This window comes from Erinaceus europaeus, chromosome 12, assembly GCF_950295315.1.
Source record: "Erinaceus europaeus chromosome 12, mEriEur2.1, whole genome shotgun sequence".
Classification (NCBI taxonomy): Eukaryota; Metazoa; Chordata; class Mammalia; order Eulipotyphla; family Erinaceidae; genus Erinaceus; species Erinaceus europaeus.
Window position 1 is genome coordinate 69,055,510 of NC_080173.1, and position 14,691 is coordinate 69,070,200.

The window sequence follows — 14,691 nt, forward strand, 5'->3', positions numbered from 1 at the left end:
AAGAATAGAATACCCAATTTCAAACTCAAATCTAATTCAGTCCTGAAGACATCCTGGTTACTAATACTGAACCCTTAAAAATTTTTTTATTATTATCTTTATCCATTTATTTATTGGATAGAAGCAGCTAGAAATTGAGAGGCATGGGGAGATAAAGAGACACCTACAGCCCTGCTTCACCACTCGCAAAGCTTTTCCCCTACAGGTAGGGGAATGGGGCTTGAACTCAGGTCGTTGTGCACTGTAACGTGCACTCAACCAGGTGTGCCACCATCCAGCCCCCTGAACCCTTTCTACTAGACAATGTCAGATTACATTGACTGTGCTCAGAAGCTCATTTCAATAACACTTGATAATTTATAGGTATCTTGCTACTAGCAAATCTGTGTTCCAACAGTTAATTCTTTTAAGCCATCCTCTTCATTTCCCCTTCTTACTCTACAAACCTTGTATCCTTAGTAGAGACAGATTCTACTAGAAGAAACTGCAATAAACTTTCTATATACACATTATGTATAAGCAGTGTAAGGTTAGCATTTTTTAAAGTTGTGTTTTCATCCAATGTCATGTTACAAATTTATAACGACGGAATTTTAAGCGGGAAAGCCTAAACTGTATCAATCCTTCCTTGGGCGAAAGCTGCTTGAGGAAACATAAAAACTTGATAAACTAAGTTCAGGAGATCCTATTACTCTAAGCTTGGTATGGACCAGGTATTTCTTTGGTATAACCCTGGAAAAAAAATACAAATTACACACATCCCCACACTTTCAAAATATGCCAAAGAATTATTTATTAACATTGGACTTACAGATCACAAGAGTGTGGTACAGAAGAGCTGGAAAATAAGTCATCAGAATAAGCATGCAGAGTAAGTATTTGCAGAGGAATATACCAAAGCAAGTTCAAAAAGGCACATTCACACAGAAAATATCTAAATTGAAAAAAAGAAGACATCAGAAAAGCAGCAAAAAATTTTTAAAAAGTGCTAGTAAATACAAAGATTTTATGTCAAAGAAGAGCTACTTTACAAGTAGGTGAGTAGGGAGCTACAGAAGTCTTGCTAACCCCTTGGGGTATCACAAAGGTAAAAACTCTTGCTGCCAACAAAACCACATGATCTTAATGAATGCACATCAAGATGCTTCAGTGCCAGAGAAACTTAGAGGAACAAGTGGTAGGAGAGGACAAAAGCAGCCTTGTTGAAATTATATGCAGCAAGGGCTTAAAAGGCTGAATGTAATAATATGCAGAGGACGCAGGCAACGTTATTAGTATTATCTACCTTCCATACAAAGAAGTATAGCAAGAGTTAAAAGAGACAGTATCCCCTTCAGAGGTAAGTTAGGGTTTTGAAACAGGAATAAACTCCAGAAATATCAACTAGATTTTATTGTCCATCAGCTCATTTATCTCTCCAAGAAGTACCTTTAACCCTCAAACTAAGAGAGCAAGAGATACTGTGAGGAACACAAGGAACAAGTGAAGCCAAATCGCATGGAGGAAGTCTAATACGTTTATGCAGCAGTTGTGCTAAACTCAATGGTTAGACATCAACCCCTTTTAACAACCGCTCTAAAGGGATACTGCCCCTTTCCAACAGAAGGCTTACAGATCAAAAGGAGCAAACATTCTGCTTTTAAGAATATCCTCGAATAGAAGCAACCTGGACTGAACATTACAAGTTCCAAACTGTGAATGTTCCAAACATACATAAAAGAACATGAGCACAGAAGATTATTTTAACAGGTCAACCAGGATACGCTCAGTCAAAAAACTAACCACCCATCCCCAAATGAAACTGAAAATTAGAAGACATCCTACTTGAATTAGACACATGTCATTAAGACATTTAGATTGGCACTGTGAAGGAATATAGATTCCCTTTCAGAAAAAAATAGCTTCTAATAATTTCAGAATTCAAAAGAGTAGTACATATGTTATGAGATTTTTTAAAATCAACATCACATATTGTTCAGAAAACAAAGCGCTTTGCAAGCAGCTGGGTCAAACAACTCATACAAAAAAAAGAAAAAACAATCAGTCTATCAAAAACAAAACAAAACAAAACAAAAAAGGTTTAGGGAGATAGCATAATGGTTATACAAAAGACTTTCATGCCTGAGGCAGCAAAGGGCTCAGGTTCAATTCCCAGCACCACCATAAATCAGAGCTGAGCAGTGCTCTGGCAATAATAATAATAATAATAATAATAAAGGAGGAGGGGAAAAAGTAGTAAAAAGAAAAAAAAATCTGAGGAAAAGTACAAAAAGGGGACTGAGACATGGGCACAAGGGGCTCTGCAGACAGCCCATGGCACTTAGAAATGCCTTAGTACGCAGAAGTGTGTCTGATAACTTGCTCCTGATTCAGTGCTGTATTAAAGAACACCTCCAACATTTCAATAGCCAAGGATGGGCGCAATTTGTTGTCTGGCTTACCAGATTCTGAGCTATGCAAAAGCCATAACACTACATTTTTCCACCTGAATCTGAAGAAAACCTGGAAGCGTTTGTGTGTCCTTCTCTAATAAAAAATAGCAACAAGTCCTTCATATGCATACTAAATTTTCTAGAATAATGCAGTAACACTGAGATGTTTTTTATTGTTAAAGGCCACAAAATAGGTTTATCTTTCTATATACATGTCAAATACCAAATCAAAATAAAAACTAGGACACTTTGGAATCTAGTTTCTCTCTGGCAGGAAGGGGGACTAGAGAATAAACTGCTACACATAAATCCATACAGAATTTAAAGAGGACTCCCTTGTGTTCTCAAATAATTCATGAGAAAGTCAGTAGTTACCCGATCCTACCATCTACAGATCAGTTATAGTTTAATACTTTTGGTAGCAGAGTTAACACTGAAACCACCTTGATTCCTAGTATATGTCCTGCTCCTCCTCAGACCCTAGCATACAGGACATCAACATACAGCTCTTTCCTCTTGTGGGGACATGACAGACTACAGAACTACTGCCTGGACAGTTTCACTTTCTTGGGCTAACAAGAGTCAGTTTCTGTACACCAAACAGAATACCATATTGGCAGTTGCCAAGGAGATGTCTCCCAAGAGAAGAATAAAAGGAAACACTGACTACCTCACTCACAAAAACAGAGGAACATTGCAGACATTGCAAAAGTCTTTATAAAATTTCTGGCAATGTGAAGTTCTTTTAGCAGTGGATTTTTATGGGCCTCTAACACCAACTTGATGTTACATTTCAAAAATAAAAATATTTTAGCTATCCAATCTAAGTTTCATAGTATTCACAGTATCCATATATGCAAGTATCCACAGAATCAAATTTAACACTGCTTTAAGGGACTGGCAATGAAGAGGTTAATTATAAGAAATGTCATAAAGGCTAAGAGCCAGGACCTTACCCTTCTACACACTGATACACAACGAACCATACTTGAAATCTATGTCACCATTACCAGAGCAATCTCACCAATTCCTCACCTGCAGCAGGAGGATGCTGGCCACTAACTGTTGGTAAATCCAAAGAGCTATCAGACATGACATGCTTAAGATCTCCTCCCACATCAGCCAGTTTCATGTCAAACTGAACAGAGAGTGCATCTTCAGAGTCCTCCTTGCCAACACTGCTGCCACCAATGGAAGGGAGGTCCAAGGACTTCACAGAAGCGGAGTCTTCTTTGGCGTGTTTGAAAGCCACTGCTTTCTCTCCCAGGGATTTGTCCGAGTTCATGGAAGAGAATTTATTGGAGTGGAAGTCAGCAAAATCATCATCGTTTTTCCCTGAAGGAGTGCTGTCTTTCAGGTCATCAACACCTAGTCCAGACCCTTCCAGAGAAAGTTGTTTGAAGACATCATACTTGCTGGATGCAGCAACCGAGTTTTGTCCACTCTTCACCGTGCTGCTCGAGCTACTAGTTAGAGGTGCAGGACTAGCTTCTTCTTTAAGGACATCGTATTTGTTGTCTGCCTTTTGTTCACATGCCACAGAGCTATTACTGAAAGCCATAAAATCTGCAAAGTCATCCTGCTCCCCAGTGGATGCTGGACTAGAATATTCCCCAAAAAGGCTGAATTCTCCAAAGTCATCAGCCAAACTAGAAGTTTTAGTTGAAGTCAGTGTTGTTGCAGGTGCAGCAGATCCCACGGACTGTGCTCGTGTGAAAATGGATTTTGATGCACTAAAGGTAGTGGAAAAAGACAATGGTTTCTCACTGCTGCAATTAACTGAAGAAAACATATCTAGGTCTGCTAAGTTTAGAGGGTTTTTCACTTGTGTCTGTTGTATAGTTCCTGAGGAGAAAGTTGCTGGGAAAGTTTTGTCTTTTGAAGGTGGTTCTAATGGTGATACACTATCAGCAGTTTTAAAATCAGTAAAACCATCATCAGTTCCTGCAGATCTGAATTCTGCAAAGTTTTCTCCTGAAAGAAAAAACACAGCCAAATAAGAATGCTAACCTGAAGAATATATAGTTATAGAGGCATATTAAATTACAAGCATAATTTTCATGGGCCTTTCCTTACTGGCCAGACACTGTTTAACCAGTTTACACTCTATCAAATATCCTCTTGAAGGCTAGTTATTGAAATGGAAACATATACGAGTCAAACCAACAATGCCTACCAACATCAGTTTCATGCATTTTATTTATTTATTTATTTATTTTCCCTTTTGTTGCCCCTTGTTGTCTTTTTGTTGTTGTAGTTATTATTGTTGTTGTTATCGATGTGGTTGTTGTTGGATAGGACAGAGAAATGGGGAGAGGAGAGGAAGACAGAGAGGGGGAGAGAAAGATAGATACCTGCAGACCTGCTTCACCGCCTGTGAAGCGACTCCCCTGCAGGTGGGGAGCCAGGGGCTCGAACCGGGATCCTTACACCGGTCCTTGCGCTTTGCGCCACCTGCGCTTAACCCACTGCGCCACCGCCCGACTCCCAGTTTCATGCATTTTAATGTGGTACCCCTGCTAGTGCCAGATCCTTCAGATGGTCAAAAGCATTGCTCGTGTGCATGTTGGTCATCTGAATATTTTCTTCGGTGAAGAGTCTGTTTACACTTTTTCCACATTAAAAATGACTAATAAAAATAACTAATTTTATTTATTACATTGGCGAGATAATATCACACGAGGCAGAGAAAGCACAAGATAGAGCACCAGGCAGTACCAGACAATGAACCAGGAAACCAGGAAGCTAGAACTTTAGGCAGTAGAGTCCAATGTTCTACCAGTTGAACTATTTCCCTGGCTGCCTTTCCTCAATTTAAAATTTTAAATTAATTTCCTAAGTTTAGCAAGTTCACTATATCTTCTAGGGGGTGGGCAGTGGTGCATCCAGCAAAGTGCACATTACCATTATATCTTTTGATTACTAGCTCTATGTCTGATATATGATGTGTAAACAGCTCCTTCCAATCAGTAAAGTGTCTTTTTTGTTTTGGTGATGGCTCCTTTTGCTGTGTAGAAATTTCAGTCTGATACAATCCTATTGGTTTATTTTTTGCTTTTGTTTCTCTTGACACTGGAATCAAGAGTTCTGAAGACATTTCTGAAGCACATATCTTACAGTGTTCTACTGAAGTTTTCTTCTACACATTTTATGGTTTTTGGTCTAACATCTAAATCTCTGATCCACTTGACTGTTATGCATGTTAACATGTGGGGGTCCTGTTTCATTCTTAAATTTTTTTATTATTTTTATTTACTGGATAGAGACGACCAGAAATCAAAAGGGTAGGGGAAAATAGGGAGGGAGGGAGGGAGAGAGAGACAACTGCAGCACTGGTTCACCACTCACAAAGCATTCTCCCTGCAGGTGGGGACCGGGGACTTGAACCTGGCTCCTGTTCATTGTAACGTGTGCTCAACCAGGTACACCACTACTCAGCCTTGTTTCACTCATAATTTTATATGTAGCTACCCAGTTTTCTCTACACAATTTATTGAAAAGGCTCTCCTTCCCCCTTGTAATGTTCTGGACTCCCCTGTCACAGATTATCCATATGTATGAGAATTTATTTCTGGGCCCTCATAGTCTATTTCATTGATTTGTTCCTTCCTTTTTTCCCCACCTTCCAAAATAGAGACAGAGAGGTGGGGGGGGGGGGGAATCACTGCACTGAGGAGTCCTTCAATGTGCATGGGACTTAACAATTGAACCTGGATCAGGCACATGGCAAAGCAACACACTATACATGTGAACTATTTTGCCAGCCCCTATGTGTCTATATTTGTTCCAGTAGTTTTGATTACTACACTCCTGTAAATATAGTTAGAGGTCATGAAGCATGATGACTCCATTTTTAGAGATTTATTAATGAAAGGGAGACAGGAAATGGGGAGAAAGATTGGGAGATTCAGAACATCACCCCGGCTCATGCAATTCTGGGGACCAAACTTGGAACCTCATGCTTGAGTTCAATGTTCTATCCACTGTGTCACTTCCTAGGCTGCAAGATGCCTAAATTCATGCTCTTTTTTTCCTCAGGATTACTTTGGCAATTGTGGGTCTTTTGAAGTTCCATGTTAATTTTCTTTTCTTTTCTTAATACCTATTTATTTATTGGATAGAGACAGCCAGAAATCAAGAGAGAAGGGAGTGACAGAGAGGAAGAGAGAAACCTGCAGCCCTGCTTCATCACTTGCAAAGCTTTCCCTTTGCAGGTGGGGACCAGGGGCTCAAACCTGGGTCCTTGCACATCATAACATGTGCATTCAACCAGATACGCCACCACCTTGCCCCCCAAGTTAATTTTCTGTAACATTTATTCTATCATGTTAATTTTCTGTAACATTTGTTTATTTTTTTGTAACATTTGTCGCTTTAAAGAAGTTTATTGGAATTTTGATAGGGATTGTATTAATTCTGTATTATTGCTTTCAACCCATGATTCTAATAGGGTTTCCAATCTTTATTATCACTTACTAGTGTGAAATTAGGATGAAAATACTTGTAGTTTTCATTTCCTTTCTTTTTTTTGCCTTCAGGGTTATCACTGGGGCTTGGTGCCTGTACTAGGAATCCACTGCTTCTGGAGGCCATTTCCCCCCATTTTGTTGCCCTTATTATTACCACTTGATAGGACAGAGAGATATTGAGAGTGGAGGGAAAATAGGGGGAGAGAAAGATAAGACACCTGCAGACCTGCTTCATCGCTTGCGAAGTGACTACCCTGCAGGTGGGGACCTGGGGCCTTGAACCGGGATCCTTACGCTGGTCCCTGTGCTTTGTGCCACCTGCGCTTAACTCGCTGCGTTACCACCCAGCCCCTACTTGTAGTTTTCTAGTGGTATTTGAAAGTCTTCTATAACACCAACTAAGGTGTACAAACAAATAAAGATCAGAGACAAAACATGTAAATCAAGTGTATTAAAATACTTATTACTTATGATTTCCACTTCTGGAGATTTGTAACTTAAAATTTAAGCTTTAGTTTCCTCATTCAACAGGCTTGGCAGTGGTGCACTTAAAATTGAGTGCATGCACGTCACCATGTGAAAGACCCAGGTTCAAGCCTCTAGTCCCCATCTGCAGGGGAGAAAGCTTCACAAGGGAAAAGCATTGCCGTAGGTGTCTCTCTCTTCCTCCTCTCTTCATTTCTTTCTGTCCTATCAAAATAAATAAACATTAAACTTTTTTTCCTCATTTAAAACTTATTTTTACCAGGGTGAAAGAAACAAGAACACTGTTTAGCTCTGATATATATAGAGCTAGGGAATAAGCCTGAGACCTCATGAAAGAAGTTCTGTTCTACCACTGAGCTATATCACACCCCAAACCCCCAACCTTTTTTTTTTAATTCTGATTTTCCCTTAAAATGAGTTGTACAGGCATACGTACTATAAAATGTATTTATAACCAAAATCCTATTCTTAAGATTGGCATTAAAATAATTTAGGCTTTAAACATATTGTATATGTAACATACCATGTAGTTTGATAAGTGAAAGGCGCATGGAAAACAGAGGAAGCTGACTTTTGTCTGAGATACTTAATCAGTTCACCAGAATTATTCACCATCGAAGAGAGAGATAAATAATACTAGGGGACTTTTAGAAAAACAGCATTCAGAATTCCTGTATCTCGTTATATATGACATCATACCAGTATTAAACTAAAGTCAATTTCACAAACTGACAGGAAGCAGATGTAAAGCTTAAAGAAATCATCCTAGAATTTTAGGCAAGGATATCACCAATCACATGACTTCTGTAAGTGAAAAGGTAGTAAGCAATCAATTTCATCACAATATATTTTCAGTGTGCTACTTTTAAGTATCTGTGAAATTGACAAGTTGTGCTTTGCTACTTCAAAAGGCAATCACAGCAAACTAAACTTACTGATGACTTGTACACTTTTCCATTAGAAATGTAAAGCTAGGTGAAAGGGTTAAAAAGAAATTTAAAAAGTAGGTTTACAAGTTCAAAATCTGTGGGAAATTATTGGCAAATAATGAGTTGAAGTCACTAGAAGCTTGAATATGAGAAGGTACACTCAGCACACTACTTCCTGAGAAGCTTTTCACTTAACTTATGAATCTCACAAGTTTCCTTCTGTAATACTTAGTTTTTAGGCCCTAAGAACATTTCAAAAGAGGTCATTTAAAAAATGTTTTGCTGGGAGTCGGGCTGTAGCGCAGCGGGTTAAGCGCAGGTGGCGCAAAGCACAAGGACCAGCATGAGGATCCCGGTTCGAACCCCGGCTCCCCACCTGCAGGGGAGTCGCTTCACAGGCGGTGAAGCAGGTCTGCAGGTGTCTATCTTTCTCTCCTCCTCTCTGTCTTCCCCTCCTCTCTCCATTTCTCTCTGTCCTATCCAACAACGACAACAACAATAATAACTACAACAATAAAACAACAAGGGCAACAAAAGGGAATAAATAAATAAAATAAATATTTAAAAAATATATATAAAAAAACTTAAAAAAAAAGAAATTAAAAAAAATGTTTTGCTGGGAGTCGGGCGGTAGCGCAGTGGGTTAACTGCATGAAGCGCAATGACCAGTGTAAGGATCCCAGTTCAAGGCCCTGGGTCCCCACCTGCAGGGTAGTCACTTCACAAGCAATAAAGCAGGTCTGCAGGTGTCTATCTTTCTCTCCCCCTCTCCATTTCTCTCTGTCCTATCTAACAATGATGACATCATTACAACAATAATAACTACAACAACAATAAAAAAACAACAAGGGCAACAAAAGGGAAAATAAATAAAATAAAAAAAATAAAAAAAGAGTGATTGGTGTATTGCACCAAAATAAAAGACTCTGGGGTGGGTTGGGAGAGAGTACAGGTCCTGGAAAAGGATGACAGAGGATCTAGTGGGGGTTGTATTGTTATGTGGAAAACTGAGAAATGTTATGCATGTTCAAAATATTGTATTTACTGTCAAATGTAAAACCTTAATCCCCCAACAAAGAAATTAAAAAAAAAATTTTGTTGGGTGGGGGTAGATAGCATAATGGTTATGCAAAGAGACTCTTGTGCCTGAGGCTCCAATGTCCCAGGTTCAATCCCCTGCATCACTATAAGCCAGAGCTGAGCAGTGCTCTGGTAACAAAAAAAAATTTTTTTTGTTGTTGTTTAGAAAGAAAGAAAGAGAGAGAAAGAGAACCAGAGCTTCGCTAGGAATGGAAATCAGGACCAAAAGAAGTTACCTTTTACTAAAATTTTAATAAATGTCATTTTACTATGTAGAACATTTTCCTCATCCACTTCATGATTTAAACTGTAGGGGTAGGAAAAAATTAAAATATTAATAAAAAATTAAAATATAAATAAAGTCTGTTACTTAGAATCCTAAGAAATCAAGTACTATAAAAATTTTTATAAACTCTGTGATACTAACATACTTTGATGAAGTCAGGTTTATGTATTGAAACTTTATTTATTTAATGGTGCCAGGGTTGAAGCCAGGACCTCATACATGTGAGGCACATACTTTCTTTTTTTTTTTTTAATTTTTTTTTATATTTATTTTATTTATTTATTCCCTTTTGTTGCCCTTGTTTTATTGTTGTAGTTATTATTGTTGTTGTCGTTGTTGGATAGGACAGAGAGAAATGGAGAGAGGAGGGGAAGACAGAGAGGAGGAGAGAAAGATAGACACCTGCAGACCTGCTTCACCGCCTGTGAAGGGACTCCCCTGCAGGTGGGGAGCCGGGGTTTGAACCGGGATCCTTATGCCGGTCCTTGTGCTTTGCGCCACCTGCGCTTAACCCGCTGCGCTACAGCCCGACTCCCAGGCACATACTTTCACTGAGCTACATACTCAGGCAAGGCCTACATATTGTATTTATTTTTCTATTTATTACTACTGTTTTTTACCTGAGCACTGCTTAAATCTGGCTTATGTTGTGCTGGGTACTGAACCTGGACTTTGAAGCCTCAGTCAGGCATTAAAGCCTTTTGTATAACCACTGTGTTATCTCACTAGCCCAGACCTACACACACACACACACACACACACACACACACACACACACACACACACACACACACATTTTTTTTTTTGCCTCCTGGTTTATTGCTGGGGCTTGTGCCTTCACTAGGAATCCACTGCTCCCGGAGGCCAGTTTTTCCATTTTGTTGCCCTTGTTGTTGCTGTTGGATAGGACAGAGAGAAATCAAGAGAGGAGGGGAAGATAGAGAGGGGGAGAGAAAGACATCTGCAGATCTGCTTCACTGCTCACAAAGCGACCCCCAAAGGTGGGGAGCCAGGGGCTTGAACCAGGATTCTTATGCCTGTCCATGTGTTTTGCGCCATGTGGGCTTAACCCGCTACACTACCACCTGGCCCCTGTATTTTGTAATTATTATTATTATTTAAAAAATATTTATTTGTTCCCTTTTGTTGTCCTGGTTGTTTTACTGTTGTAGTTATTATTGTTGTCATTGATGTCATTGTTGTTGGACAGGACAGAGAGAAATGAAGAGAGGAAGGGAAGACAGAGGGAGAGAGAAAGAAAGACACCTGCAGACCTGCTTCACAGCTTGTGAAATGACTCCCCTGCAGGTGGGGGAGCTGGGGGCTTGAACCAGGATCCTTGAGCTTTTCGCCACCTGCACTTAACCTATTATTATTTTTTATTGTCACCAGGGGCTCAGTGCTTGCATAATGAATCCACTCTCCCAGCAGCCATGTTTTTCCTTTTTTGTTTTCTTTAATTTGATAAGACAAAGAGAAATTGAGAAGGGAGAGGGAAGTAGGGGGAAAGACAGAAACCTGCAGCAGTTTCAGTTTGTAAAGCTTTCCCTCAGCTGGTAGGAAGTGAGGGCTTGAACCCAGTCCTTGAGCATAATAATGTGTGCATTCTATTAAATATGCCACAACCCAGCCTCATGCCCATGTATTTTTTAAATTAATTTTATTTTAATGAGAGAGAAAGGGAGAGGGAGAGAGGCTAGAGCATTGCTCAGCTTTGGCTTACGGTAGTGCTGGGGATTGAACCTTGGAACCTCAGAGCCCACATTATCAAAGTCTATTGCGTAACTATTATACTGTCTCCCCACAGCTGCCTATGAATTTTTAATAAGGGTAACATAAACTGTACTTTTTGAAATAAACAAAGGTGGCAATTCTATTTGGGAATGCCTCAGAGTTGTCCCATTTCTTTTGTTTTTCTTTCTTCTACTGTAGTATCGCTCAGCTCTGATTTATGGTGGTGTGTGTGCGTTTGTGTATTGGGGGGGTTGATTTGGGAGCCTCAGAAATGACAGTGTTTGCCATTATGCTATCTTCCCTGTCCAATTTCCTGTTTAGCAAAAAAAAAAAAAAAGTGCAACTTGCTGGCAGCACTCATTTTAATTTAACAGGCTCTTTGAGGCTGAAGCAAAACTGACTGATTTTCACTGTGAAATAAAATATAAACACCATGCTTGGAATTGCCTCTAACCAGAACTTATGTCTAATCTCAGTGTAATAGGAATACATATGACGATAAGTAAGTGTGTGTGTGTGTGTGTGTGTGTGTGTAAATAATAACAGAGACATGTTGGAGGTCAGGTTAGGATCGTAATGTGTCAGTTATCTTGGGATAAATGCTGCAGCTGACACGTATTCTTGAGACAAAAGGGGAAATAGGTTAAAGAAAAGAGAGGAATGAGCAAAAATAATAAGACTCTGGGACACTATTAGTAAAGTACTATAAAAGCAGGACTCAGGAGTCTGGCAGTAGTGCAGCAGGTTAAGCGCATGTGGCCGGCGTAAGGATCCCAGTTCGAGCCCTGGCTCCCCACTTGCAGAGGAGTCGCTTCACAGATGGTGAAGCAGGTCTGCAGGTGTCTATCTTTCTCTACCGTCTTCCCCTCCTCTCTCCATTTTTCTCTGTCCTATCCAACAACGATGACATCAATAACAACAACAACTACAACAACAATAAAAAAAATAGGGGCAACAAAAAGGAAAATAAATATATTAAAAAATTTTATAAAGAACCTTCATAGGAAACTATGCTCTTTTCTACAATCCTGTTTAAAAGCTGGTGAAGACATTTCCAGGAGTAAATGACAGACTAATAAGGCAAACAATTCTCTAGGGTTTATCTTTTTTTCTTGTCACCAGGGTTTATCACTGGGGCTTAGTGCCTGCGTGATTCTACCCCTCTTGGCAGCCATCCTCCCACCCCTTTTATAAAGGCGAGAGACAGAGATAGAGTGGAAAAAGAGAGGAAAAGAGAGAAGGGCACCACAGCACCGTTCCACTGCATATGAAGCCTCCTTCATGCAGGTGTTCCTATATGGTGGCTGGGGACGTGAATTCAAGTTCTCTCACATGGTAACTTGCACTCTAGTGGGGGAGTCTCTCTCTCCCTCTCTCTCTCTCTCTCTCTTTCTTTTTAAGTTATCTTTATTTATTGATTAGCTAGATACAGTCAGAAATTGAGAGAGAAGGGGGTGATAGAGAGGAGAGAGACAAAGACACCTGCAACACTGTTTCATTCCTCAGAAAGCTTTTCCCCTGCAAGTGGGGCCTAGGGGCTTGAACCTGGGTCCCTGTGCATTGTAACATGTGCACTCAACCCAGTGTGTCACCACCTGGCCCCAGTGAGTTACTTCCTACTTGCAGGATTTATCTGTGTACTCCTAGTACCTTTCATAAGCATTGGGGAAGAAATAGTTATGTTCTGAAGGTTTAAATGAAACACTAGGAAGTATTTCTGGAATATAAAACAAAACTAAAAGCTGTAAGAGATTAAAAATTCTTTTAAAAATACGTATTACGTATGAGGGAGTGTTTTATATGCTATAGAGAGAAACAGTAACAGAGCTAAGCCAGAGCACCATTCTGTCATATTCGCTGCCTGGGATAGAACCAGGAATCTTGGGCATGCAAGTCTGATGCTTTATCAGTTGAACTATTCCCCAGCAAACAGCATTAAATAGCTTTAGACATGGTGGGTTCCTTTCTTTTAGAGATATTTACGCAGCATATATATTTTTTAAAAGTTTATTTATTATTAGATAGAGAAAGAGAAATTGAGAAGGGGAGATAAGGAGAGAAACAGATATACCTACAGCCCTACTTTACCACTCCTGAAGTTTTTCCTCTGCAGGTGGGGATCAGGGACTTGAACTGGGTCCTTGTGCACTATAATGTGAGCACTTAACCAGGTGTGCCTGGCCCCCACAGAATATACTCTTTTTAAAAATTAATGAGAAAAATAGGAGGAGAGAGAGAGGAGAGAGAGAGAGAACCAGACATCCACTCTGGTACAGGTGCTGCCGGGGATTGAACTCAGGATCTCATACTTGAGAGTCCAATGCTTTTATCCACTGCACCACCTCCCAGACCATCACACAGTATATTTTCTACCTTAATTTTCACAAACATGTTAACCTATAACTTACTGCCCCAAGGCTAAAAGGTGAGAATAAAAGCTTGTTGAAGGATATCCCAAATTTTAGCACTGAATACACAAAATGAAATGTGGCATTTTTCCAGAAATCCTCATCCAAACATACAAATCTCTCAGCATGCACAGTTAGACCCTGGAGAACATAATTTGACCTACAGCTTATCTAAACCCTACACATCATGTTTATAGCAATATTTAACGACAAACCTAAGCAGTGGTCTGGTAAAAGAAACAAAAAACACATGCATTTAGGGCACTAAAGAAATACCATAAAGGTGATGCAAAAAGATTTTCATGCTTAAGGTTTCAAGGTCCCAGATTCAATTCCTAGAACCACCATAAGCCAGAACTGAGTAGTGGTCAGGTAAAAACAAACAAACAAACAAACAAAAAACCCCAAAAAACCAAAAGCAAAAAACAAAGTCTTTATATATATGGCTCTTAAAAATAGTCCTTTCAAACTCTACACATAAACTCCTCTTATTTCTATCTAATTATAATCAATTTTCAGTCTTGCAAAATAAAAGACAGGCTGCTTGCCTTTTACAAGTCCCTGGTGTACTGCACTGCCAAGAGCTCGTCTTGTTGAATATTAAATTAACAAAAGTCACAGCACCCCATTTGATACAGGACTCTTTTTTTAAAAAATTTTTTTAAATATTTATTTTATTTATTTTTTCCCTTTTGTTGCCCTTGTTGTTTTGTTGTTGTAGTTGTTGTTGTTGGATAGGACAGAGAGAAATGGAGAGAGGGAGGGGAAGACAGAGAGGAGGAGAGAAAGACAGACACCTGCAGACCTGCTTCACCGCCTGTGAAGCGACTCCCCTGCAGGTGGGGAGCCGGGGTTTGAACCGGGATC

General features: G+C 39.6%; 1 protein-coding gene across 13 annotated transcripts in view; it reads right to left on the reverse strand.

Annotated features, from left to right (window-relative positions):
- Nucleotides 1–14,691, reverse strand: part of SYNRG (synergin gamma) — a 116,550-nt gene that overhangs the window by 56,495 nt on the left and 45,364 nt on the right. For all 13 annotated transcript variants that reach the window (XR_009553119.1, XM_060203926.1, XM_060203921.1 and 10 more), the window contains one exon: nt 3,468–4,406. Coding sequence is in view for 12 of the 13 variants with exons in the window: in XM_060203926.1 (XP_060059909.1) it covers nt 3,468–4,406 (939 nt within the window). In the remaining variant the exon portion in view is untranslated. The remainder of the gene's footprint in view (nt 1–3,467; nt 4,407–14,691) is intronic.